General features: G+C 48.1%; 4 protein-coding genes across 4 annotated transcripts; 1 reads left to right on the plus strand and 3 right to left on the minus strand.

Annotated features, from left to right (window-relative positions):
- Nucleotides 1–1262: 1262 nt before the first annotated feature.
- LOC117836513 (probable cytokinin riboside 5'-monophosphate phosphoribohydrolase LOG4) lies at nucleotides 1263–3031 on the minus strand. The gene is made up of 6 exons (XM_034715958.2): nucleotides 2751–3031; nucleotides 2553–2650; nucleotides 2372–2402; nucleotides 2152–2251; nucleotides 1867–1937; nucleotides 1263–1657 (listed from the first exon to the last, which is right to left on the minus strand). Exons 1-6 carry the CDS (start codon nucleotides 2907–2909, stop codon nucleotides 1415–1417), a joined length of 702 nt encoding a protein of 233 aa, XP_034571849.1. The 5' UTR covers nucleotides 2910–3031; the 3' UTR covers nucleotides 1263–1414.
- Nucleotides 3032–11101: 8070 nt separating this feature from the next.
- LOC117839025 (uncharacterized) lies at nucleotides 11102–15844 on the minus strand. The gene is made up of 7 exons (XM_034719255.2): nucleotides 15591–15844; nucleotides 14516–14853; nucleotides 13125–13228; nucleotides 12940–13011; nucleotides 12304–12468; nucleotides 11975–12098; nucleotides 11102–11872 (listed from the first exon to the last, which is right to left on the minus strand). The coding sequence occupies exons 2-7, from the start codon at nucleotides 14781–14783 to the stop codon at nucleotides 11805–11807; spliced, it is 801 nt and encodes a 266-aa protein (XP_034575146.1). The 5' UTR covers nucleotides 14784–14853; nucleotides 15591–15844; the 3' UTR covers nucleotides 11102–11804.
- Nucleotides 15845–21095: 5251 nt separating this feature from the next.
- On the plus strand, nucleotides 21096–22020 carry LOC117839103 (uncharacterized). The gene has a single exon (XM_034719358.2). It carries the CDS (start codon nucleotides 21439–21441, stop codon nucleotides 21793–21795), a length of 357 nt encoding a protein of 118 aa, XP_034575249.1. The 5' UTR covers nucleotides 21096–21438; the 3' UTR covers nucleotides 21796–22020.
- Nucleotides 22021–22143: 123 nt separating this feature from the next.
- Nucleotides 22144–25826, minus strand: LOC117839101 (uncharacterized). Its single transcript, XM_034719355.2, has 3 exons — nucleotides 24951–25826; nucleotides 22431–22502; nucleotides 22144–22348 (listed from the first exon to the last, which is right to left on the minus strand). Exons 1-3 carry the CDS (start codon nucleotides 25545–25547, stop codon nucleotides 22346–22348), a joined length of 672 nt encoding a protein of 223 aa, XP_034575246.1. The 5' UTR covers nucleotides 25548–25826; the 3' UTR covers nucleotides 22144–22345.
- Between the last annotated feature and the right edge of the window lie 1790 nt (nucleotides 25827–27616).

Below are 27616 nucleotides of genomic sequence, written 5' to 3' on the forward strand. Positions count from 1 at the left end.
CGGCGGCCAGTCCTACTCCCTAGCCCGGTGGGCGTGCGCCCCCACGGCAGCGCGTGGCACGGCAACGGGACGACGACGACGGCGCGCGGCAAGGGGTGATCGAGGTGCCAGCCGGCCGCGGTGGGGCGGCAGGCAAGTGGCCAAAAGGACACGGCGGCAGGCGGGGCACCGGCAGGGCAGCACGCATGTGTGCTGGCGCGGTTAATTTGCGGCACCAACCCGGTTGACGCGCCCACCCCACTTGCGGCAGGCGACGAGGGGAGGGGGGGGGATCGGAGTGGAGTGCCCGGTGGCAGTGGTACCGGGCCGCGGAAAATCCAAGGGGCGCTGCGGGGGACCGGGGGTGGCCCGGCCTGGATTCTCGCTCGTGCCGCTTTGCTCGCCTCGTTTATGGTAAAACCAAATCCAGGCGCCGCAGTGGCTCGCACTGTACTGTACGTCTCCATGTAACCAGTACGTCTCTGCGTCACACTCGCGGCGATGTATGAGCGCATATGTAGGTTAATTTTCTGAGGCATTTTTCTCCCAACATTGTTGGACAATACGTAGCGTACTTATATTGCCAATGGTATATTCAGCTAAACTTTGTCTTGATTGGATCGTGTTGTCATTTATGGCAAGTGCTCGGCATTTTATGTGTGTTGTCGTTTAGTTGATTGAGTTACATTTGCAGCCGGTAGCCGGTAGCAAAACTACCGAGGAGAATATGCATATGTGGAGTTAATGCCAATCAACACCACTCTTCTTTTCACATTTCCGGTGGCACTCCTAGAGTCCTGTACCATGAGATCCATGATCGCCGCCGTCACCTTACTAATCCACACCACACCCATTGACCCATCACAAATTTGGCCATGATGCCTGTGCATCGATCCCTTGAAACCTGGCAGAGACCTCCCCGAGCCAACCCCGCCTCTTGAACACATATAACCGAGTAATGCTGGAGGAAGCAACTGATGTTGAGAGTGTGCAAATCGCTGCTGTTAGTTGATCAGAGTACACCAGGATTAAGAACATGCATATGCTCACTTTAGACAACGAATTCTATATTTTTTTCCCCCAAAGAACGGAGAAATTAAAGCTTTTGCTTTGCCATAATAATCTTATTTCTAGAAGAGATTCAGCAAGTACTATAGCACACGTTTGACACACTAAGTACGTACGTAGAGGGCGGGACATTTGCTGCCACATGAAGGTACGTACATCAAATATGCAGTGCATATTGCTTCCTGCTGGCGCTAATCGATCACGAGAGGCGTTACTGCTTGGCAAGATTAGTAAATGCTAGCTGGTTGCTGGATCCACACATTGCGGGAATGAAACCTAGGAGTACAAAACAACAAACTCCGGATCAAGAAAACAACAAAAGTGCATAGGTGGATGGCCTGGAACACGTGATAATAATAATAACAATCTAGCTTCTTTTCCTCTTGACGCCTGCGGCGGCGCCCTTCTCTTCTTCTCCTCCTCCGGCGGCGGTGCCATCTTCCTCGTCGGCCGCCAACCGCGCCTCGGTCAGCTTGTTCAGCAGCTCGGCGGCGGTGTCGGCGAGGACGAAGATGTTGCGCGCCTTGGCGTCGATGAAGCCCTCCTCGACACCCTTGTCGAACAGCGAGAGCAGGCTGTTGTAGAAGCCGTCCACGTTGAGGAGCCCCACCTGGTGACGATGATGACGCAAAAGGCACCGACGGCCATGCAGCGTTGGTTGATTAGTTGGGTGTCAGCAGAGCGGGGATATATGATTAACAGCCTAGCAGCTACTCCATTAGGCATGAGGCATGACGGCCTAGCTAATGGGGCTAGAAGATAGAGGTAATGGCGGCGGCATTATAGAATGCAAACGGCAGTTAAATACGACAAGGTTACCGGTTTGTTGTGGATCCCCAGCTGCGCCCACGCTATGATCTCCAACAGTTCTTCGATCGTCCCGTAACCGCCTGCGCATGTTAGACAATTAACAACTAGGTGTAGCTCAAATCATTCGGCTCCCGATCGAGCTGTACACTGCATCAACGACGACCCTAGCTATACTATACTACATGTCTTAGACGTCGTAGCTAGAAGGAAGAGAAGGCGATGCTGTTTGGGAGCAAGAAATGATCCAAAATAATGCTGGTATTATTTAGTGTTGGTCTTTTGACCGAGCTAGACCTGGCAGGGCGATGAAAGCGTCCGCGTGTTTCGCCATTTCTGACTTGCGCTCATGCATGTCCCTGACCACTTTCACCTCTCCCAATGTCTCCCCTGACACCTACAGATGGGCACCACAGGTTTAATCCATGCGCTGCGGCGCACACTCAAATCCATCGTGCCTGCTGGCTCGTGTTGGGGTTGGGTACGGTGACACACAGGAATGGAGATTTGGCAATACCTCTTCAGGTAGGAGCGCGCTAGGGATGACCCTGCAACAACAACATGAGCCAGCATTCAGCAGAGGGGTAGTCCAAAAATCCAAAGCCAGGAGGGAGACGAAGAAGTACGCAGTGACGAATCACTACTGAAAAACAAAAATGCTAGCTTTGCATTGGAGATACGGCATCATCGTCTATTACCCGAGGACGTGGCGGCCGCCGTCATAGACGGCCTTGGACACCAGGCCCATCAGGCCGCCGCTGCCGCCGCCGTAGACCAGGTTGATCTGCCTTTCGACCTGCGGAGCTAGCAGCAATCAAGCACCGAAAATACGCAAGATGCTAGCATACCTAGCTTGACGAGAAGCAGCTCAATGGCTGCTAGCTAGCTCACCGTACCAGTTGCTTTCCAAGGTCGAGCGCGGCAGCGCTGAAAGATGGCCGGTTCCCCGGCCTGCTTCCGCAGAAGACACAGATCGCCCGCACCGCCGGCCACCGTCCGCCTCCGCGGCCGCCGCCGCTCTCCGTATCAGCAAACTTCTCTTGATTCTCCTCCATGAGTCACGAACCACGAGAGGGAGGGGAGGAGGAAAGGATGAGACACCCAGGGAGAGGGAGCAAGAGACAGAGAGAAGGTGGATATTCCCTCGATGGGGTCCCTTCTCGAGGGCTCGATGGTGGATGGCTCGGTGCCTATTTATGCACACCAACTAGATGGTTTTGCATGCAATAATTACAGCTCTCGTCTGCCGAAAATCATATGCCGCTGATTTGTCGCCACCCCCATATAAAGAGTGTCTATTCGTCACCCGGTGAAAGAGGAGCCGCTGTCACTTGATTTTTAAATCATCCGATCGTCATCCAACGTGTCGTGTTCATCTTCAACCTCCAGCTGCTCTTTCTCTCTCTGTTGTGCTTCTTCTACCTGCCGCCCCGTCGTGCCTCCACCCGCCCGCGCGTGGTCGCCTTCCTGTCCCTCCCACCACCGTCGTTGTCGTTAATTCCTCCCTCCCCAGCACCGTCCAACCACCCTCCACCACCACCACCCAGCCAGTGGCGCCCCCGCCGCCGTGCCTCACAGCCCCCACGCCCGCCACCTTCGCCAGGCCAGCCTACTGCCACCGGCCTTCCCTCTAGGGCCGCCGGTGAGCACCCACCTCAGAAATCCCGAACCCCCCTAACCTCGAAAATCCCGAACCCCTAACCCTGGCACCCCAAATCTCGCCGGAATTTGGTTGGAGTTGGAGAGGAAAGCGTGCAGATGGGGAGGAAGAAAAATTTAAGTAAGGAGTGGCTTCAAATCACTCGACTAAGTGATAGCTTTTCCCGATAAAAACAGTGCTAGATTTGGAGAAGGCAAAACTTGTCGAATTTCGTAGATTTGAATTCGATTGAAGATTTGTAACGTTTGACTATTCATCTTATTCAAAAAAGTATGGAAGTATCATTTATTTTATTTTGATTTATTTTATTATCATACATACTTTAGCATGACTTATCTTTTCGTATATTTGTATAAATTTTTGAATAAGACGAATGATCAAATATTATGAATTAAAGTCAATAGTGATAAATATTTTGAATAGTAGGAACACATGTATATGTAAGATGTAACTCCTGGTTCATCAAACAATTATTTTTCTACTTTCTGAAAAGAAGAACGCTTAGTAGGGTTAGGCTTCCCACCACTGCACCACATGAGTGTATAAGTGGAAGGGAGATGGGAGTGAAAGAAAGGGCTTGCAATAGAGGCAGGTGTTGGCGGGCTATGCTCTGTTCCCATCATAGCGAGAGGCGGCATAGAGATGTTGCACGGGGGGAGAGCTATGTGTGGCTACATCAGACACAGAGACCTTACCTTTATTTCCTATCGGATCTATATATGAGGATGGATGAGTTGTTGAAGTAGGGAGTGGGAAATGTATGCGTGCTATGTAACCTGAAGTAATGGAAATGGACTCTCAAAACTAAAATACGAGCACTCAAACCTGGTTTCGCAATTATTATCTAACAACTATATTTCATATTCCTGCTCCTTTTTAAGAAAGAATACGGGTTTCGCAATTATTATCTAACAACTATATTTCATATTCCTGCTCCTTTTTAAGAAAGAATACGGTAAGAAAGAATAAATTTCGTATTTCTCTAATTGACACAATGACGTAGAAACCACGTCAAGACGCGGTCTCTCCTTGTTAGGAGTCGTCGAGAATTAAAAGTTTGACCTAACACTCTACACAACTCGTACGCGCGCACCGCGCTCCGGCCAGTTCACAGGGTACGTACGACCGGTCGGCGCGCGCTCCATCGCCACCCACCGCCCACCAGCGAGCCCATACACCCACCGGCCAACACCGCCCGCGCAGTCTCCTGCCCCACCGCTCGTACCAGCCATCCCTCCCGTGCTCGCGGTGTACGACGGCGCGGCGCCCCCTTTCCTATCCTAACCCCCGCGCGCGTGCCTGCCTGCCGAGCCCGTACGGCCGCCGCGCGCCGGGTAATTGGCTCGTACCTACCGCGCTGCCGCCGGTGGGTTCATTACGTACGCGCGGGGGCGCGCCACCGAACCATCGCGTCGTCGCCTGTGACGGCTCGCGCGCGGGGCCGCGGCAGGGGCGCGGGCCACAGGCCGCTGCGCTGCTGGCTGCTGCAGCCCGTGTCAGATCCGGGTGGGTGATCGCATCATCGGGCTGTGCAGTAGGGAGGATACGTACACCGTTGCATGCTCGCGCATGAAGCATATGCAGTTTGGTTTGGTCTGCCAGAAGTCGAACCGGGGATGCATGCTATGAAAGCGTGGTTTGTGAGTTATATGACGACGCGTGGGGCGTAGCAGTACACTGGAGAGATTGGTGGAAAAAATTCTATGCAGGAGTCCTGCAAACTCCCAACAAACTAAACAGATTGGTTAGGATTTAAGAAAGAACCTGGCTAATTTACATCCGGCTGTAAATTAGCCTATCGCACAGCCACCCCTTTTTAGAACCGGAACCACTGTCCGTCCGTCCACTTTTTACTATTCTGACAAAAACCTTTGCTGTTGTTGTCTTTTTGCACGGGCAAAGACAGCAACTCCACCGGTAAGATTCCAAAAAAAACAGAGAAAAGATTGCTAGGTTAAAAAATCCATGTCTTTACAACCGAGGATCAAAACCAAAATCTGATTGCACTATTCGTGTTAGTCTCAGCAAAAGCTTCAAAATAATATCCCACTTCAATATGTTTTGATCCTATTTTTCTCATACAGTACTAAGCAGTTTTGTTAAAAGCTCAATTCATATTACAATAAACTCGGAAGCAATTTAGGACAAATGTATAAGCAAATTAACATCATTTAAAGCCACATAGTTTCTTCACCGAAAGGGGGACAACCGAGATGAAATCCGTGCAAATGTAGCACTTTTACTTATTCACAGTTCACTTCAGATACAGAAATGAACACATCCACAAAATGACAATTCATGTAATTGGCATCTGAAACCTGGAGTACTAAGTTGCTTATTGGGAATCATATTTTTGCTTATCTAGAATAATATGTCTGCCTAATCAGGTCCAGATTATTGCCTAAAACAGGAGGACAGGCACCAGGGAGCAAAAACTCACAAAAATGTCGCCGGGGACCACCTCGCGGCCGTGGGTCCCTCGCCGGGGTCACCGCCGCACGCCCTCGCCGGGGGCTGTCATCGCGCAGGCCTCCAGGGGGGCGCCGCCACAAGCCCTCGTTGGGGAGGGGGGGGCGCCGCCGCGCGTGTGCGCCAATCCCTTACCACCATCCTGTGAAGATATAGGGAGAGTAGGGTGAAGAAGATAACCGTGCGTTTGGTTACTAGGTCAAAGTGGGTTGGAATGGGTTCGACTCACTTTGACTCGTGTTTGGTTCGAGAGGGTGGGGGTTGGGTCGGACCTAGTAGAGGAATATTCCTCATAGATGCGGGTTGAGTGCGTCCCTCCGAAACAAGCGGACGCACTCGACCCGCACGGACGGCGTGCGCATCCGTCCGGCCGGCCTGGTGCGAATGCGGGGAGGAGGCGGCGGTCAACACCGGGGCGGCATGGAGGAGGAGGCGGGCCAGGGAGGTGGGGGTCTGGGCGGGGCGGGCGGCGACACTGTGGAGGAGCAGGGGGCGCGGAGGCGGCCGACGGCGTAAGGAGGCGCCAACGGCGTCGTGGAGGAGCTGCAGCCGGGCGGCGCCAAGAGGAGGCCGTGCGGGGAGGAGGAAGAAGATAGAAGAGGAAGTGAGAGGAAAAAAGAAGAAGAGGACGATAGGTAGGCCCCGCAGCTGACAGGTGGGGTTCACAACTAACTATGTTAAAAGGACATCCATCCCAACCCTCTCAACCTCTTCAACCAAATAAAAGACTGGGTCCAACCCATCCCTCTCCTTCCCTCTCATCCAAACACGAGCTTGATAATTTGATCTCCACTGGACTTGGCCCAACGGTCAAGTCCAACCCTGATCCACGCCCTGATCGGGGGCGCACAACCAACTCATGGTTGGTGGGGCCCCGTCGCGTAGCGCTATAAAGACAGGGTGGGGCCAAGAGCATGAACGCCTTAGTTTGACGTCGTGCCCACCAGACCCACCAACAAACCTAGTACCCGATCTACTTTGCGCTGTCAGCGGCGGGAAGCTCGCCGACTCCTCACGCCGTCGTCGTCCTCGTCGTCAGCACCACCATCACCACCATGGTGAACTCGTCGACGAAGCCCGATGGTTGTGACCCACTCTCTCTCTCTCTCTCTCTCTTTCCCCTCTCGGATGTATCTATCTAGATCTTAAGTCAATGTTTTGTCCTAAAGAATGATAGCTTACCCGCTAGATTTGCATCTATAGTTCCTATAATTTCTACCAGAGTTGGGTTTACGGCAACCCACAAAAAAGGGTTGGCTCCAACCTGATCCACGTCATTCCAGAATCAAACACATGCTAAGAGTGCCTGGCTAGAAAGCAATCATTGCCTTTAAGAAAACCTCCCAACAAACTAAACACCGCATGATCTACTTCAGCTGTATGTCCGATGATCTGCTCTTGCGGCTACAGGCTATGGCAAGTTCACCGGCAACATCGTGGTTTAACCTGTGTACTCCTTCCTCCGTTTCAAAACGCACATCACCTCTAGTTTTTTTTAGTCCACTAATTTTAACCAACTTTGTGGAAAAATATGTTGACACCTACAAAACCAAACGAATATATATGCTATAAATATATATTTAACGAAACTAACTTGATGATGTACTATATGTTAGTTTATTTTAACAAAACCTGTGTACTGTATGTTAGTTTATTTTTCTACAACCTTTAATAAAGATAGAGAGGTTTGATTTACATTTTGGAACGGATGGTTCAAATCCGTGGAGTAAATAAATAGGGCCTAAAGCCCGCTCACGATGTCAGCATCGACGATGCTCATGCTCTGATGCTGATGGGTGATGGCAAGTAGTACGACTGTAGCATGTAGGAGTATCGTGTAGCTTGAGGCCAGGGACCTCAAAGCCTAGAGATTCCAATCTCAAATCTTCGTGCACGCTAGTGATTCCAATCCACATGGATATTCCATTGAAGCCAAAAGAAAAAAGGAAAGAAAGAAAGAACATAAAAAAAATATGTGTGGGACTCTATAACACCGTTCGGCCGATCTATCCGCACAGAGATTCTTCCGGCCCCAGCATAAGAAATCTAGGCAGCAATGTGCCTAGCCTAGAGATTCTTTTGCAATGAATAATTGAGCGGAAGAAGATGCGTAGATGTACTACAGCTTTATGTCTCAGCCAGGAGCTAGAAAAGCTGATGCAAATATATGTGGATTCTCTTATTCTTTAGTGGGGCTGGTTGTTGCAGCCGACGCCGGGCTCCCCCTCTCTTTCTTTCTTGCAGAACTAGATCACTACGGCCCTGTAAACAAATCAAATTATAGTAGGGCATCATGTTCAAGTCCAAAAGACAACCCAAACTTGATGATTTTATTATATATAATATCTGCATTGCTCAATAATCCATCAGTTGGCTGACAATTCGGCAAAAAGGAAGAGAAAAATAAGAGGAAGAAAGAAAGAAATCATCGTGTGATCATGCACGATGCTTGCGGAGAAGAGGGGGTCCTCTGCTCATCAAAATAATGCATTGATCGATCACAGATTCACAGTTGGTCCACTACTGTGCTATGGAGCCACTAAAATCAGTCAGAAGCCACGTCCTGCATAGTTGCATTGATCCGTCCAACAGGAAACACCCAGATCATACGGCCGGAACCACAATGCCACCTACCTATACTATACTACTAGCAATCGCTGTAGAAAATTAACTGCGTGCAGCTATGCGTAGTGGAGCTGACTCTCCGCAGGCAATATCCAAAAAAGGACCGTGGTCAGTCCTGGAACAGATTATAAATAAATTAGTCAGTGTAACAGATTTAATCACTGGATGGGCCGTGCCAGAGCTGAGGCAAGCTGTAACGAAATTCCTGCTTTTTTTTTCCTTTTCGGTTCGTGGAATTATTTCTTTTAAAAGGAAAAGGTGAAAAACAAGAGAATGCTGTACTGGTTCCATGTAAAAACACTGCAAAACAACCAGCAGTATAGTGCTGGTGCGGGGGTTGGGTTAAGCGAGTGGATGACCTGGCGTCAAATGAAAAGATAGTACGTGAGACTCGCTATCAATGGCGTTGGTTAATCTCCCCAACGAAAAGATCAGTGCGCAGGTTCGTTGCCTAGAGCTCTGGTCCTCAACCAATGCTCGCCACATCTCGTACCGGCAGCTACGAGCTACTCCTATCTCTAATCTCTGCACAAAGTAATGGCCGTCCGTACACCGACGTCCGTTTAGGGTATTCGCTAACAGCATGGTCCTTTTGACCAACCAGAAACTACGAATAATGAAGAAGATTAGCGTGCTTTTAGTATATCACTAGAACAAGCACTAGACCTGTTGACTTGCTGCTTGGGCGCTACGCAAGTGCGCAACTAATCAGCGCGGCGCGCCGCCTGCCCAATCACGCACGTCGGCAGGTAGGGAGAAGGCTTGCTTGGCTGATGTTGCATCTTTGCAAGGGATAATTGACGATCCAATCATTCGTTCCACACAGCTTACCACCGACCAAGAAGCAAGAACCGCGTAGCGCATCAAAGGTGATTAGTGCTCTCCTTTTCTAAGGACAAGGCATATTTCGGTTATGTTTATTAGTAGTTGTTTAAACCGTACAAGAATACCAGGCGAGGTGAGCCAATTTGGGTCTCCATAGAAATACACACCTTGTCGACATGTTTAGCCTCTAATCTTGCTAGACAAGGCAAGGTAAGGAAAGGATGAGCAAAAGAACCAAACATACTTGTTTCGTTAGGATAAGATTCTAATCAACAGTTACTCCATATATGCTTTCTTTATCCTAAAATAAAGTGCGATTTGGCTTATTTCGGCTTTTAAGATCACACTTTGACCGCTATCATTCGTGATGGTTTTTTTATCATAAAAAAGTATTTCCAAATATCAATCCAATTTAACATTTTTGTACTAAAAACTTTTCATATTGTTAGACTAATTGTTAGTTACAGAATGTAAAGTTTAAATCTTAAAAAAATGTGTGCGCATCTTTATATTTTGAGACTGAACGAATATCATATTTGCTTGATACACATATATAGTCATAATATGATTTTAATAACATCAAATTCGTGTCATAAATTTACTATATATTATTGGCCAAAACGATTGTTTTAGCAAAAGCAAAATTGGTTTTATAATTTCTAGCATATTGATAATATTATATCCTTTTGTTGTTGATCGACATAAACCGGGAAATATAGCAAATCATCTCCGTTCACATCAAGGTTCGTCGTTGCCCTAACCTTCATTAACAACTTGTTTCGTTTGCGAGTTTAGGAGGTGTTTGGACCTTTAGTCCGGACTAAAAATTCATGTCACATCGAATATTCGGATGCTAATTAGGAGAACTAAATATGAGCTAATTATAAAACTAATTACATTGAGGCTAATTCGCGAAACGAATCTATTAAACCTAATTAATCCATCATTAACACGTGTTTACTGTAGCATCACATTGTCAAATCATGGACTAATTAGGCTTAATAAATTCATCTTGCAAATTAGCCTCCATCTGTGCAATTGATTTTGTAATTAGTCTATATTTAATACTTCTAATGAGTATCTAAACATTTCGATGTGATAAGAATTTTATGAGCTCCTAAAGCTCCAAGCACCCGGTCTGACGCGACTTCAGTCAGATATCACATCATTGGCGACCAAAGTTGCAACATCAACTCAGCCTTTTTTATTCTCAGAAATGTCCTGTCGAATTGGATTTTGCGAGGTGCAACAAGCGCAGTTTAAAAACAGAGAGAAACTTTGGAATATAGCAATCTGAAGCGGCCTATCGGCGACCGAACAACGAATGATTCGCCGTAATTCGCCGCGGCAGATCATTTTGGGCCCGAGGTCGCTGTCTCGCTGAAAGGAGATGCTGCGGGCATCCCACGCCGTCCACAGGGCCATCTGGCTGATGAAAGAGATGCCAGCACAGTGAGTCAACGAAGCAAAAAAGAGCGATTTTTGGAACACATCAGTCTCAGAAATTCGTACAGGAAACAAATCATGTTTCATCCGTGTGTTTCAAAGTGTTTAATCGAATGTCCGCATAGATTTCCTGCATTCCGCGAACAATGAGTGGCAACACAGAGAGATCAAAACAAGCTTCTGCCTTTTGCACAGGAATATTCAGTTCAAGACTGACGCGGCTGAACACCAAACAGACCAACATGAGTTGCTACATCTGAATAACTGGCTCGGCTGTAGCATTGTTACAGTTCAAATTCACAGCAATACAGGGCATGTTTAGTTGCTAGCCACCATTTGCCACACCTAATCTTTGGCAAGTGTGGCAAGCCACAAAAAGTGTGACAAATAAATTTGAAGCCACACTTTGCCATGGCAAAGAGGATCTTACCATACTTTTTGTTTCTATGACATGTGGAGCCTAAAGAATCCTGCCATTTGATGTCCAACCAAACACTTGCCACCTTGTTCAAACTTGCCTAAGGTTAGATGTGGCAAACTGTGGCTGGGAACCAAGCACCCCCTTAATACGAAGTTGATCTTAATTATACAGGTGTTCCACAGGACGCTGACAAGCGAACACAACCTTAGTTTCAATTACAACACACCAGTTGTACACACAAGGGCGGAATGTGAAAGCCAAGAATGAATTGCCTGAAAACAGCAGACCTACCCATAGCATTGGACACTCCCATGGACTCCTGTGCCCGCATTGCGTTCTGCCAGGACCTGGTACCAAGCTCATTCAGGTGAACGAACCTTGGAAAGCCTTGCACAATGAATGCAACGTCGCTAAGATGGCAGCGCGGTGCAGGGCCAGGAATCCGGTCTCAAGTGCCTATGCCTGTGGACAGAAACCACTGTTCTAGGATGCAAGACCCCTACTTCATGCCTCGTTCTGTCGTAGCTGTAGTAAGTCAGGAGGGACATGGAGATGCTCTGAGTGTTGGTCTCCTATTGGATGTAGAAGCAGGGTGTCAGGAATGGAAACGCATGCACTTGTATTGGTGTTCTACGAGAAGCGAAGCATATCAAGCAGATTAACAATTGCAGTACCTTTCTCAGGATCACCATTACCGTTGGGAGAACCATTGTCAATTTTCTTTGTGTTCAGGAAGCGTCCCCCATTTCCTCTCGCCCTTCTCATTGCGTGTTGATGACGAGACTCATGAAGGTAGGGCTGCAATATCAAATGCAAATTCTCAGCGGGCTATTAACTCATATGATTCATTCACATATGGCTACAACTCAAGGGCATCCAAAAAGAACAGACATACAGAGTTTTGTACAAGGAATGCGCTGATAAAGCAAAAGTCACTGATTGTCGATCCAGAAAATCTCAGGGGAAATAGAGGACGCATGACCACAATATTTGCTTAACTAACCTTCCTGGTTTTGACCACCTTTTTCTCAAGTTCAGCCTTGGCACGTGACTGCCTTCGCCTTAAAATTCCATGGTACTGCTTTGCATTTACATAAACAGGCTCCTCCGATACTTCAAGGGGTAATGGCATGCGAGAGTGGGCTAATCCAGGTAGCTGGAAATGAGCCTGCACAGACAATAAAAACTGCAGGTGTAAGTGTAAGGAAAACTACAGCCTATCAAGAACCCATGTTTGTTTTTGCGAGATAACCAGACATCGCAAAAGGTGAATGTGCACTACTCTAGCCAAAGTATCGTGTTTGCAGTGGATACAAAGACATCTGAGCATTACCACCTTCCGTAGCTACGACAACAAAATGTCTCTGCTTATTACAGGTTAATATTTTTTTCCTAATAAAGTACCAAAGGACTCCAAATATTTTGAATTCTGTAGTGTAATTTCAGTAGGGAACATAGTAATATTTAGGATTGACAACTGTTCAATAGTAGCATCTCCACTGTATCTGTAATTCCTTTCTCAGATTTCATATTGTGCTTGAGTGAAGCATAGTAGCCAATACCATTATTTAGACTATCAAGAATTGCAAACAAGGGGCAAGATAAAATATAATGCTTAAATATGCAACAAAAGGAGTACCACAGCTTGAGTGCCATAAGGAGGAACCATGCCAGTGTAGTAAGGATCTGGGTACTGATATGCTGCCGAAGCCTACACAAGGAAAGGTATGAACATGAGACAAGAATCACATTGCCTAACATGTTCAAAGAAAAGGGAAGCATGAACAGACAAGAAACAGAGTCCATAGAGAAAAGGGTGCGCACAATTGATTGGTTCAGTTCCAGCTGTGAATATGGTGCCAAATACTCTGACACCAAAGCAGGCATCTGTGATGTGGCATGGTTCTTTTCTTGACCAGCACTTCCATCTGGAATTAAGATAACAAATTCTGAATTTCTTATTGGAAGGTATGAAAAATTACTTTAATTGCCAATGCAACGATTGGTAATGAATTGAACTCTTCAAATCGATAGCACATTTATCTGAGTATAAATTGTACAGTCCGACTTGAACCAACGTTTCAAAAGTTTAGGAAGGAAAATAGCATTATTCCTCTCATTTGACATTGTAGAACAACACTAGACTGAGAAAAGGTGAATAGTTAGTTTATTGTTAAAATCCCAATATCTTAACCAACAAATATTCCACGAATTTGCATTAAAAAACTAAATATCTAACTATTGTATACATTTCCTTTCCAGTCAAGACACTCAATGCTCCAGCAAGCTGCTGAAAAAATTGAATAAAAAAGGTGAAATATTTTTTATAGAGATTTCTATGCACGCCTAATCTGCAAAACGACTAGTTGACTTTGACTATGCACCACATGAATTCTCTATGCCATGCAAGCATCTGAAGAATACATCTCCTTTTACAATTTTTTTCCGTCTAATTTGCTGTTATATGCACAACAGCTAATGTTACCATGGTTAGTGAACAGTTCTATGCATAAAAAAAACATTTGCACATAAGGACACAGTAAGAGAAGTACTCATCATCATGGAAAGTGTCTATACTATATACCAGGCAATACTGCAGTACAGTTAGAACAAGATCAAGAAAGAGACTCTGCACCCACCCACCACCACTAGCATTTTGCACAAACTGCTCTTGCTGATCAAAGTACTTGCTTGCTGCCTTCTGTCAGATGGTATACCTTGAACCAAATAACTAGGCTAGTGACCAAAGAAACTAGCTGTGATGAAATAACAATCCTACATACGCCAGTTTGCTGCCGTGTCCGTGCTACATAGCTACATAGTACTCATCCATGAGAAATGAGATTGATATAGCTCTTAAGGTTTCCTAATGGGAGAAATGACAGATTCCAGCATCTTTCTCTGAATCTTAAATACCAAAACAAAAACAAATATGTTAAGTATGATTCTGCAAGGCCTGCATTCAGTGTCAGAATTTCTCCCATCCTTTTATGCCATATAAGGGAACTACTGGTGGAAGCATCTTACGTAGGACGGTAGGAGCGAGCTACCGTTGGGCAATTGTAAATATAGAAAGATCTTCCAACGAATTCAAACCCAGATGAAGTACGGTATGCTAAAAAAAGCAAGAACGCTGAACTGTAGAGAAGAGAAACCACTACAGCAACTTCCTGCAATTAACAGCTCATCTTCAACAGATATAAAGCAGCGCATACCTTTTGGTTCCCCAGATTTCCGTGAATCCTCGCTGCTCTCGTCACTCGCGGCGCCTTTGGACGCCCCGGCACCACCACTACCACCTACCGGGCTGCTCGACAGGCTAATCCCTGCCCCGCTCCTTGGCGCCACAACGGCCGGCGACACCGCACCGAGCCCGGCCCCGGAGGTCGTCCACCACGGCTGCATCGCCGCGCCGACCGACGGCAGCGCGGCGCCCTGCCCTCTGGGCTCCACCAGGTTCGTTCCGCCCGGCCGCGACTCCATGATGCTGCTCGGTGCTCACCCTCGCAGGAGCCTCGCCGGCCGCGTCGTCAAGGTCCGCGCTGCTCTGTTTCTGTGGCATGCGAGTCATGGAAAAGTCAACACAGAGAGGAACAGCGGTAGTACATCACAAACGAGGATCGAGAATGAAAGCCGCATATGCTCGGTGCGAAACGGGGTGGCAATCTCGACCCGATTGGAGATGCGAAAAACTCCGGCGAATCATGCAGCGTATCAAGTATCAACACTGGGAATGAAACGCCAGGACCAATTCAAGCACGGACAGCGGCACAGAGCAGAGGCTCTCCGACGAGCCTCGAGTTTGAGCACTTGCCACTTACGGAGTAGCTAGCTACCGAATCAGAACAATTTAACATAGGAATTGGTAACGAAACGCAGGTCAAAAGGGGAACAAAACGCCATCAGACACAGCCGGGACTGAATTGCACAAGAATTTTTCCGGCGACTCGAACAAGGAAACCAAGCTAGCCGAAGAAATCACAGCTTCAACAAGCTCAGCGGCAGCCATGTCTCTCCGATCCAACCGGCGGAAGAACTCTGTTCCAGAATTCGCCGACCCAACAACAACAACAGGATCCCCCCGCTCCGGGGAATTGGGACACCGCCTCATCCGAAACCAGCCCTGCCGCCGCCCAAAAATAGAAACGGGGCGGCGGCCGCATCAAGCCCGAGGCGTGCAAAAAAGGGCCATCACGAAACCACCAATCAGGTAACAAGGGAATAAAAAGGAAGCAAGCAACGGGAGGAGGAAGCAGAGCAGAGCAGGGGAGCGAGCGAGCCGGTACTGACCACTGGGCGCGGAGGCTCGCCCGGAGGCGGCGGCCAATAGGCGAGCGCGTCGTCTCCCTCCGCCCCCCCTTCTCTCTCTATCCCTCTCTCTCTCTTTCTCTCGCTGCGGTGGGGCGCGGGGAGGCGAGGATCCCAGGAGCCCGGCCAATCGGAGCACGCCCGGCGCAGGCAGACGTCGCCGTGGGCGCGTAACCCTAGCGGCTAAGACGGGATTGGGCAGGGGATTATTGTAGTGGCCCGGACAGGTGGACGACGGGTTGCTGCTGGCTGCTGCCGCTCGTCGTTTATTTAACCCCTGGGCTTAGTTTAAAATATATTAATAAATATAATAAATGTCTGACGGGTGTGTGGGATCCCGGGTGGGCGGACGAGTGGACGGCCGGATGCGGTTGGTGGAGGATTGGCTTCGGATAGACGTGTGCACGACAAAAGTGAAGTGGTCACCACGGCCCCGCCACCCCCTCCTTTTCTTTTGGGCTCTAGCGGGCACGGCCGCTGCGCGCTGTGTCAAGTGTGAAGTGACAGGGTGACGGACCAGACCAGCGAGAGAGAGAGAGAGAGAGAGAGAGAGAGCATGACGCGAGGGGGGGGGGGGGGGGGTGTTTGGGTTTAGTCTTTCGACGACCTAGGAGAGGATAATGCTAAACAAGGGTGAGGACGTGAGGTGGCTCTGCCCCCACCCGGGTCTGCCGGTGATGCCCGCCACCGCGTGTTCGGCGCTCCTTAATCAAGTTTACGGCACGACAGGTGGCGGATTAACGAGCTAAAAATTGGTGACCGTCCCCTCGTGTCTCATTTCTTTTTCTCTAAAAAAACAAACGCTAACGCTCCTTTCTGTGTGCCGGTTAGCCGGGGCAGTTAGCTTTGCCTTTTCGATCGCCACAGAGCTTAGCAGTGAGCCGATTGTGATGCCTTGGACGCTACGGCTGGGCTCCTAGCTAGGTTTCCGAAGAGCTCGCACTCACACGTTTGCTTTTCGATCGCCACTGCGCTGAGAGCAGATCGTGAGGTGCGCTAGCTCTACCGTCTGCGAGGTTTCGTGGTTCTTGCCGTGCGCGCGTGTGCCTAGGAGCTAGGGATGGGATGCGATGGTATCATGGGCCTTTTCCGTTTGGTGTGATTAGTAGCGCACAACTTCACCGATCAGCTAACTTTTGCGGTTAAGACTTGCTGGACAATAAAAAGGGAGCTCCCCTTGCCCTTTTATTTTTTTCTTATTATAATCGTCCAGGATATTCTTTTCTAGAAAAAGGCGCGCAGGCTTATTCGAGAAGCTTGAGAAAGATCAGGACTTTGGTCACATGAAAGTGTAAAATAGTACCCACCTGTAGGAACGGATGTTTTTTTTTTCCGGTGAGAAAAAATGGAATGACCGGTGATATTTTGGCCCTCTGCCAGGATACTCTTTTCTAGAGAAAATGCTGGGTAAGCTTATTCGAGAAGCTTTGGTCACGCAAAATACCAAAAGTTTTGACGTGGCGGATTTGGGGATATTGGCCAGGTCACGCCATCAGTTTCAATCCATACACTAGCTAGCTTTTGCAAAACGAAACAAAAAAGAAAAGGCCATCATTCCCTCCCTGTTCTTGTCCAATGCGAATAACACAGAGTTGGACCAGAGACTAGTACGGTTAACCTTCCTCTGACACGACGAATAATGATGGCCGCGATTAGATCGAGATCAGACGAAGGAAGCCGCGTTTCGGTCAGTCACCCAGTCGCTGCGGACGAACCGTCCCTTCCCCTCGGGACCGTTAATCAACTGCGATTGCGTGCCTCTGACAGACAACCTCATCCCGGATCTGCCGTGCACTTTGCCAGTCATCACTCGCTCTCTACCTACTACCCTGCACTAACAGTGAAACGGACACCAGCCGGATTTGGGTAAAGGCGAAAACGCTGAAACAGGCAGGGGCGCGTCCACCCCCCCCCCCCCCCCCCCCCCCCCCCCCCCCCCCCAGGTGAGGGGCATCCCCGTCATTTTCCGGCGTCGTTGCGTGTCCGCGGGGCCCGCCGCGCGCGCGCGCGTGCCGAGGACAGCACCCGCGACAGCGACGTCCCAGCGGTAGGCGGGCGGACGTCCTGGGCACGGGGACCGCGCGGGGCGACGTGGCCCGCCCCGCCGCGGTTGGTGGGAGCGGCCGCGACGGCGACCGAGACGGACGGGGCCTGGGCGCGGCGCGGGCGTGGGCACGTGACGTCGCCGCGAGCCCCGGCGTGGCAGGCTGACTATTCCTTGGTGGTGGTGCTCTTGGGAGGGCGCGATCGCGTGCGGCTGCTGTCTCGCGGCGGGGCGGCAGCTCGGGTTTTGGGGAGCACGCCAGCGCGCCGGCGCGTGGCATCGTGACGTGCCGCGCCGCCTGTTGCTCCAGGTAAGCGGGAGGGTGGGCAGTGCCCGGCACGCATGAATCATGCCCTGTGGGCTGCGGCTTGTGCGGTCGAGCACTGCCACACTTGCACTTGCACAGGAGGTGTGCGGGAACAGCGAGTGCGCGCGCGCTGGGCTGCTCATCATTTTGTCAGTCTCATCTTGCGAACATGATGCTTTGGCTTTGTTTGGAGAAAAAAAAAAGCACATGCTCTGCCTGCCTTGAATTGACAGGTCTGGTTTGGTTCCGGATGCTTATTTTTAGCACCCGTCACATCGAATGTTTAGATACTAATTAGAAGTATTAAACGTAAACTATTTACAAAACCCATTACATAAGTGGAGGCTAAACGGTGAGACGAATCTATTAAGTCTAATTAGTCCATAATTTGACAATGTGTTGCTATAGTAAATATTTGCTAATGATGAATTAATTAGGCTTAATAGATTCGTCTCGCCGTTTAGCCTCCACTTATGTAATGGATTTTGTAAATAGTCTACGTTTAATACTTCTAATTAGTATCTAAACATTCGATGTGACACGTGTTAAAAATAAGCAAAGTAACCAAACGCACCTGAACTTATGCGCATCTCGCAGAGCCTGTGAGTCATGGTATGGCCTCATGGATCCGTATCGACCCAAAAAATACAGGATCTTCTAGTTCTAGATGATTTGGAAGCTTGGGCCGGCATGACTAGAGAACTAAAATAACTAAAAGGCAAAGTTATTTAGTTCTCTGATTTTCCAAGCTACTAGTACGTTCCCCCCCCCCCCCCCCCCCCCCCCCCCTGAGTTGGTGTATATCCATCCACTCATAAGGCTACTAGAAAGTTCATCGAACCACACCGCCACCTTTTTATTTATTATTTTTGCGAGGATGTCACCATCCTTTTGAGTTTATTTAAGGTAGGGACCACTCATGACAGGGCGAAGAGCAGCCACCGCTACTTTTTTTTTTGTCGGATACGGCGTATGCAATGCACGTCTATACATAGCGACCAGGATACACGGACTACTTCTGTAGTTTCAAGAGAAAGATCGAGAGGGCCTAGCAAAATTTTTCTCCAGGTATATGCGTGCCGGGTCGTGCAAGTACACGTACGTTAGCTTTTTCTCCAGAAAAGTGTAAGTGGGCATCCAGGTGCACCCTCACCTGTGTGAATGGCCGTTGACTGAACCTTAAGATTTGCTAGAGAAGAAAAAACGAAGCAGCAGCTATGACTACGAGCAGTGTCGTACTGAACTGGACGTCCAACGGAATTTTACTCTGGTAGTTGACTGGTTCCTCTTCGTCCTCCTCTAGCTATCATGTACTATTGGTTTCTCCAATTCTCCTCTCCCTTTCCACGCTAAACCTGCTTGGCTCTTTCTCACCGCTGGCCGTGTTCATGATCGACGGTTGGCCACGGCGTTTGGATCTCGAACCAGGCACAGGGGATAGATCCAGAATATCTGAATACAAGAACCGCTTCTTCCAGCTAGTTTACTTGCTTGATCGAGACTGGCAGCAATTTACGTTTGTTTCTTCAAAAATCAAACCGGTGCGCCGTGCGCGCGTAGGTATGTAGGAAAGCCTCTTCGACGGCCCAAATTGACACCTGAAGATGCACGCCGAGACGGTGATTTTTTTTTATATTTGTTCTTTTATGAAATAAATAGCCGATTTAAAAGTTTGCAGAAATAGACCCCTACCGCCGAATTAAACGGCGGAAGTAAACTACCGCCAGTTGAATCGGCGGTAACTTCCCCCACTGGACAGTGCACTTTTAAAAAATTATAACTAATTCATATAAATTCGTATGGAGATAAACTTTATATAAAAATTGTAGATCTCGACGAGATCTATAACTTTGTAGTTCAAACTTTTTTCATTTCGTGTCATCTTGGTACTCAAATAATCGACACAAGTTTAGATCTAAAATTCAATTTTAGAATTTTAGATCTGAAAATTGTGTCAATTATTTGAGCACAAAGATGGCACAAAATGAAAACAATTTGAACTACAAAGAGATAAATCTCAACGAGAGCTACAATTTTTATATAAAACTTATCTCTATCCGATTTTATATGAATTAGTTATAATTTTTTGAATGTGTGCTGCCCAGTTTAAGATCTAAAATTCATCTGAAACTTGTGTCGATTATTTGAGTACCAAGATGACACTAAATGAAAAAATTTGAGTTGTAGAGATCTACAATTTTCATTTAAAGTTTATTTCCATTCAAGTTCATATGAATTAGTTATAATTTTTTGAATGTGTACTTTCCAGAGGGGAAGTTACCGCCGGTTGAACTGGCGGTAGCTTGCTTCCACTGTTTGATCCGGTAGGGATCTATTTCTGCAAATTTTTTAATCGACTTTTTATTTCTGCAAAATTGTAAAAGAAGAAATATAAAATAAAATCCCAAGACGGTAGACGACCCATTTACGGGGATGACGGCCCATTTACATGCCGCCACTCGTTTCTACTTAGTCTTCTTCTATCCATTGTCCTCTGAAGAATACAAGAAACACGACATTTTGTTTTTCTTTGGAGAACGAAGCCAGAAGTCATTGTCGCAGACCTTCTTTTCATGCGATCGCAGTGGATTCTTCCTAATCGAGCACAGCGTAACGCCATTGCCGCCGTCTCTCATAGTCTCGTACCACACTGGTCCAGAAAAGAGCCCAACTAGCCCAGATCCCAAAGCCCGCCCGCGAGAAAACACAGTCCGGTGGTGGGGGCGCTTGCCGCATTAGCAGCAACCGAGCCCACCGCTCTGCGCCGCGCAGCCGCAAGACGACACCGGGGCGACGAGGTGACCGCCTGCCCGCCTGGTGTCTCACCCAGTCACCCTGTCACGTAGGAGTACGCTCTGAGGTCTGAGCTCGACCTGTCAAAGCCGCCGTGCGTACAGCGCCGAAACGACGCGCGCGGCCCCTGCCCGCGTCCGTGTTGCTGCCGCTGGCTGGTGCAGTGGTCAGTGGTGCTCAGCCGCTCAAGAGAGAACTGCTTCCTGGCGGACGTCGCAGCCTTACCCGAACCACCAGGCTCTCGCCAGTCGCCAGGCTCCCTCCCTCCCCTCCTTGCCCCTTTCAAACGCGGACGCGAACGCGAAGGCGAGCGGTTTCCCAGGCGAGGGGAACGAAAGGGACGCCACGTCACGTCGTTTCGGAAATCATGGCGGGCGAGGCAACGGTCGCCTACACCTAGCACTAGCAGTAGCAGGCTAATAGCAGCTCGCAGTCGCAGCGGCAGCAGCGGCCACCAGCAAATGTCACGCTCGAGCACACTGACACCGCACAAGGACTTGCGCCCCTCTCGGCTCTTGACCCCTCTTTTGTCCGGCGCGCGCGCATGGGCCGCCTCTCTTTATAAGCGACACAACCGGCCACAACGAACCGAGTGCCACGCTCGCCGGAGAAGCTAGCCGCGCGCAGCCAGCTCTGCATCCGCTGCGCTTCTTTTGGCGGCGCGACGGTGGGGGTGCGCGGTGGAGATGGCGGCGGCGACCGCTTCGTCTTCGTGGGCGCAGGCCGTGAGGAGGGCGCTGCAGGAGGGCGCCGCCACAGCGACGTCGTACGCGCAGCGAGCCCAGAAGCAGGAGGCGGCGGGGTCCGCGGCGGCCACGGTGAGGTCGGTGCAGACGCTGGTGGTGATCGTGGCCGCGATCGTGCTCGCCGCGGTGCTGGCGGGCGTCCTCGCGCGGGTGTGCGGCGGCCGGTACGTCGTGCCCAGCGGGGATGACCGCGACATCGAGGGCTGGATCGAGAAGCGATGCCGGAGCTGCCTCGACAGCGGGCTGCCGCCGCCGGCGCCGGCGCCGGGGTCGGCAAAGATGAGTGAGGCCAAATAGTGCTCTGTGCATTGTGTTATTACTGCAGTAGTAGTATAGTAAGTAATAGTAATACTAGCGGCTGTGTAGGCATTGCTGCAGGCTGCTGCAATTCAGCCACGCAGGCTACCTGTACACGAGTAGTACGAGATTAGAATCAGGATTAATCCTCTCTGTAATATTTTTGTAATGATAGATTAGTAGCCGAGATAAACGGCCAAGAATCGAATGTTAGTGTCATCGTGAGTTTTATGCCAAGGTTATTATGGAAAAATCATACGCGCGAATCAGTCATCAGTGATGGTACTACTACCAGATGATCCATGTGGCCAATGTTCCAATAAACCCAAACAGGAACAGCACCCGGAATACCAATGTGAAACGACATTTTCTTCTCAGGGAACTGATCGGTATTACATGACGTGCCAACGACTTCACAACAGGCAGTATAGTTTTGTTGTTCCTCGCACGTGTACACCCAAAGCCAATGGATCGAGTTTTTACAACCACAACTCCAAGTGAAGTTTAGAAATCATCCATTCGCCAGAGGGGATAGCTTCCACTAGCAATTTCACTGATACAGAAAAAGAAAAGGTCAGCTTCTGAAAGGCTCAGAGTCAACCATCAGAGAGTGTATAAGCTTTGCAGTTCTTTACCTCAGGATAGCAGTCCTGATGTACTATGGTTTGGTTGTGTGGATTAACATGCACCACACATGATATTCTCCCCTGCAAGAAGCCAAGAACAATCACGAAAGAGTTCAGAATCAGTACATGTAGATCAAAGACTGCAAGCAGGGAACCGATAACGTGCACTCCTGGACAATCCTTAACACAAAGAGGAATGGGTGGTTCTTCAGTCAAATCAGTCATAGTGCATAACATACAAATGCTACTCTATATTCATCAATCTTTTGTTTAGTGTAACAAAAAATTCTGAGTCAACAAGCAAAACACCTGGCTATAGCTTGTGGAGGGCTACAGTAGCGGTTGGAACTCACAGATATTGCAGAAACAACCAATGGTTGGGTTACAAAGTATTTTAACAAAATATACAGCTTAAATCAAGTAACAACCCAACCTCTCAAAAATTCCCTCCACTCGTACAAAAAATTTGAAACAAGAATATTCTTTGATAGTCTTACAGTTTTGTTACCACAGCTCTATGTTAACAATCCCCCTATATTACAGCAATACAATTATACAAATACAAACATAGAAGTACTGCTCTAAACATGTGAGGCAAAAAGGATAGCATGAAAACTAGTTCCATCAGATAATTGCAGTTGTTTTCCATAGGTTAAATTCCAGAACCATGCCTGCTGCAATGGAGGAAGCGTGTTTTATGGGGTAAAACAACCACTGCATCCTGTAACGACTCTATGCTTATCGAATCTAAGAAGGCCAGTTCATATTTTACTATAGTAGAGACCACATCAAAAAAAATTTCACTAGCAGCAAACACATCTTTATGGAACAAGGAGCAAAAGCGTGTGTTGACAGCAAACAGGGCATGTGCTGAAAAGATGCCACACTGAGCTTTATGGCAACCAAAGAAAGTGAAAATAACAACTTGGTGGGACTTGGTAAGAACTAAGAGCCTGACAAGGCTATATGGGCCCAACAAGCACCTTATATTGCCAGGAAATAGTTAGCTTTTGCTGGTAAGGAATACTCAGAGACAGACTAATCTCTGCGTCCCTGAGTTCCTACAGAGAACACAACAAGTTAAGAATTGTTTGTTACATGTTTGATAAGCCTGAAACTTGATGGTGGAATCTTTAAATGATAAGGGGACAGGGGGAGGGGGCCAATTGCCCCATCAAGGTTTTGCAGTGGTAACTTCATGGCAGAAGGGCTGGTAGGATTGTCTAAGCACGTTAACGATAGATCTTATTGAAATGTTTTTGATTTGCTCATTCCCCCCAGAAGCATACTTCCCAAACTCCCTTCCAAGTATAATATCCTTTTAGTCATTCTTGATTTAAGAACATCAGATTAGGAAAAAAACAACATGCATGCTACACTGTTTTATCTGTTCAATGAGGCGCACTGTTTTATCTGTTCAATGAGGTGCTTGATTGTTTCCTGACAAGTTACAGTACAGTGCAAGAGGGATAAAAATGGAAAGGGCAAGCTGCAAATATGTTGATTAATAGTGACTTTTTGCTTGAGCAAAAGCCTTCATTTGGGCATGAAAAACAAAATAATAAAGCAATATAGCATAAAAAATTCCCAGCAATTCCAGATCTAGCTAGATCAATACAGAAGTGGATACCATGAAGGTGTACATTCAACTATGAAAACTACTAGAGCTGTAAATATCATTAATTTTCATGTCCAGTTGGAAGTGAAAAGTGATAACAGTTAAAAACACACAAAAAATGGACGTTCATAACTCTTCTCGCGTGTTAGATCAATTATTACTCTTCCTCCTATTAGGTGCTCCTCAAGTCATTGATTGCAATTATAACTGGAATCAGTCACTCCAGCCAAAGCTAAACATGGGGCATGAAATCTGGATAACAGAAGCCTCAACTGGATCACATATTTGCTTCAAATTCATCAAAACAACAATAATTTTTGATGACCATGCATTCTTAAAGTGATATGTTGCTGATCATGACAAAAACAATGATGAGTCAATACAAGATGATTATCTCATTCTTAAAGTAGTTATGGCATATCTCATTTGTTCTTTGTAACGTTTAGTGACCCATGACTTAGAGAATTAGACCATGCTCCCTGATAAACAATACACCATGATACCAAACCAGATGCTTTTGAATATGATGGCCATACCATGCTTCACCGATGAAAGATATCTAGATTAATGCAAGATAATTGTGTAAACCTTATTTCCTCACATAATTGTTAGCTGCATTGTCAAAATGCATTAGCCATTATATGGACCTTAAGAAATATGTCAGATAGACTATACGGCGTGCTAAGCTCTAGTCGGCGGCTAAAATTCCAACTTGCTTCACCAGATGTCAATATCCTAGCAAATCTATGTTGTAGATATATGGGGCTTTCACATTACCAAAAGATGCAAGAGAGAATGGCGTCTAAGCCTGAAAACTCATATACAGATTCTAATCCAATTAACGAGATTTGCATATATTATATAGCCAAAGCAATCAACACTTAGGGTTGCAGCGGCTGAGCGGCGGGCACCTTGACGGGGACGCTGAGGAACAATAAGTGGAGGTGGCCCTCGACTTCGACGACGGTGTCGAAGGGCACGGACCCCCGCGCGAGGTCCTCGAGCAGGTAGATCGCGTCCTCGACGACGCGTATCCCGTCGAGCTGCAGGTCGGCGTCGACGTACGAGACGGCGCGGGCCCGGACGCGCCCGCCGCCGGAGGTGACCCGCCCGAGCCGCGCGCCGCGGTAGCCGATGTCGACGTCGAGGCGGGAGTAGTCGAGCGCGAAGAAGTCCGGGTTGCGGACCCGGACCTTGAGCGCGGCGGAGATGTTGATGGCGACGGCGGGGCGCGCCACGACGGAGACGTGCGCGAGGCGGAGGCGGGCGAGGGAGACGTCCGGGTCGGCGGGCCAGAGGAGGAAGCCCGCGAGCGCGAGGAGGAAGAGCGCGGTGAGGCCGGGGGCGACGCAGCGGCCCCCGCGGCGCAGGCGGCGGCGGAGGCGGACGGGGACGAGGAGCACCGCGTAGGAGTCGGCGGGGTGGTGGTCGAGGTAGGGCTGCGGGGAGGCGGAGGATGGGAGCAGGGGATCCCGCTCCCCCCGGGGGGGTTGCGTGGTCTTCGCCATGGGGAGGGGGGCCGGTGGGTGAGCGCGGGATAGCGGGGCGGGGGTGGTGGACTGGGCTGGTGATGTGGAGCTTTGCTCAGGCGTAGCTTGGAAGGGGAGGCCAAGGAAGAGGGGAAAGCGGTTGATTGGAAGTTGGGAGTGGAGGGAGGCCCGCCGCCGGAGCTCGTGAGGATGCGGGCTCCTGGTTGGTGGCTTGGCCTTGTTCGGTAGCGCCCCTAGTGCTGTCTCTGTTTTGGATGTTTGGGTGCTTGCTTGACGATGACGCGTGACGGTGTGAAGTGAAAGGGAAATTTTGTGGCAGGCAGGCGCCACGCGTTGGAGATGGCGTCCAGTTTGAGGAAGGCAAGCTCCCAAAGTCACGAGCAGCTCGTGCCTTCATTCATGACGAGGAGGAAGGCAAAATCCAAATATGGGCGCAGCTCCTGCGTATTTGAAATCTTTCACCTTTCACCACAAACAACAACGCATAACTTTTCCCCTAAACAACGGTACACATACCCTCCTATGCGAACAATGTCACTCATCTCTATAAATACGACGTATAGTATTCTACCTTTATATAAGTACCTCATTCTCGACCATAACATCCACCACTAATTGAGTAACTAGTAAAGTGAGAATTTGTGCTAAATTGAAGATTTGAATACGGTCGAACAAATTACATCACAAAAAAGTTAACCTACGATCAGTTCTCAAGGCAAACTCTACGCATTACAAACTAAAAAAATCGGAAAAAAAATCACATAAGTGCCGGATTCGATACTATTAGAGGGGAACATTTGCACGCACATTATGCCTTTCGCCCTCGTTAAATCATGCCTCACGATGTTTGTGTTAGTTTGATATCAGTTTTAAATTTACACAATTTTTAGGTACTACAGTAGGGACAGCTTTTAACTACCCCACTGATACACGAAAAATCATTTGCGCACAACTCAAAGAGTGTTCTAGATACATTAGATTGTTAGCTCAATAACTCCTAAATCCTAAATTAGTTGTGTGCGGTCGGAAATAATTCTATTATTTTAAAAATAGCTCCAAAATATATTAGGGTAATCTCAGTGCACAATTTTATTGCACTGTTACCAAGACTAGGAACTAGATGAAACTCCTCTCACATATGATGAAACTCCCCCTTCTTTCTCTTCATAAAGATATTGCCAAGTCAGCAAAATTGCTGATGTGATATAAAATTTAATGTTCTTAAAAATTCCATTTGAAATTGTCAAGCTAACTTGTTTTGAATCCGACGCTCTGGTTGGTAAGGAAACGAGAAAGAAAAAAAAACTAAACGAGCTTAGTGGAAAGGCTCACGAACCGGCAGAGCTTAGTGGAATTGCACATGACGAGCCCCATGAATGAATTTACCAACTTACTGTACATCCCAATACAAAGCCATCACGATCTATCGATTACAAAGTTGTTAAAGAAACAAGCAAAAGTACTAGATCAGCTTCTTGTTAGGCTCACACTAGCCAGCTCATTGGTACATGTGAATAGAGAGCGCCACGAATGAATTTCCATCAAGATAAAAAAAAGGAAAAAATACATCACGATCTATTCTTGTCAAATAGCTCGAGTTTTTTTTTTATATTTTTTTATGGGCGTTGCTAGCGCTCGGACGTCCGATGCGAACTTTCCCATCGGACGCTCCGTTGCAACATTCAAAAACAACATCTGCAACATCGAAAGTATGAGGTTGCAACATTGAAAATATGCGAAAATCGTTCAATGTAAACATCATTTTTTATTAAAAAAATTCCCACCGCACATCAACGCATGTTTCATGCAACATTTTCAAACAAAAAATCACCATATGATAGGTTAAACACTTGCAACATGTGTGCAAAGCATATGCAACATCTAGATCTACTTTGCAACATCAACATGAAATTCTTGCAACATTTTTCTGAAACATCCGAAACACGTGAAACATACACTTGCAACATGCAGAAACATCTCGTTGGCCATGGAGACCGCTTCCCGCCACGCGCGCCCATGGCTGCTGGCCTCGCTCACTGACAGCCTCGCTGCGCCATGCCGGATGTGGCGGACGGCGACGCAGAGGA

This window comes from Setaria viridis, chromosome 9, assembly GCF_005286985.2.
Source record: "Setaria viridis chromosome 9, Setaria_viridis_v4.0, whole genome shotgun sequence".
Classification (NCBI taxonomy): domain Eukaryota; kingdom Viridiplantae; phylum Streptophyta; class Magnoliopsida; order Poales; family Poaceae; genus Setaria; species Setaria viridis.

Bases quoted from the DNA above. Each gene is read 5' to 3' on its own strand.
- LOC117836513 (XM_034715958.2), bottom strand. From the start codon at position 2,909: ATGGAGGAGAATCAAGAGAAGTTTGCTGATACGGAGAGCGGCGGCGGC. The intron at 2,403-2,552 runs GTAATAGACGAT...TTGTTGTTGCAG, and splicing joins GGCGGCCGCCACGTCCTCGG to GGTCATCCCTAGCGCGCTCC. The intron at 2,252-2,371 runs GTATTGCCAAAT...GCCCATCTGTAG, and splicing joins GCGCGCTCCTACCTGAAGAG to GTGTCAGGGGAGACATTGGG.
- LOC117839025 (XM_034719255.2), bottom strand. From the start codon at position 14,783: ATGGAGTCGCGGCCGGGCGGAACGAACCTGGTGGAGCCCAGAGGGCAG. The intron at 12,469-12,939 runs GTACTCCTTTTG...TTGTCTGTGCAG, and splicing joins CTTATGGCACTCAAGCTGTG to GCTCATTTCCAGCTACCTGG. The intron at 12,099-12,303 runs GTTAGTTAAGCA...TTGATATTGCAG, and splicing joins AGGTGGTCAAAACCAGGAAG to CCCTACCTTCATGAGTCTCG.
- LOC117839103 (XM_034719358.2), top strand. From the start codon at position 21,439: ATGGCGGCGGCGACCGCTTCGTCTTCGTGGGCGCAGGCCGTGAGGAGG.
- LOC117839101 (XM_034719355.2), bottom strand. From the start codon at position 25,547: ATGGCGAAGACCACGCAACCCCCCCGGGGGGAGCGGGATCCCCTGCTC. The intron at 22,503-24,950 runs GTGCCCGCCGCT...GGCTTCTTGCAG, and splicing joins TCCTCAGCGTCCCCGTCAAG to GGGAGAATATCATGTGTGGT.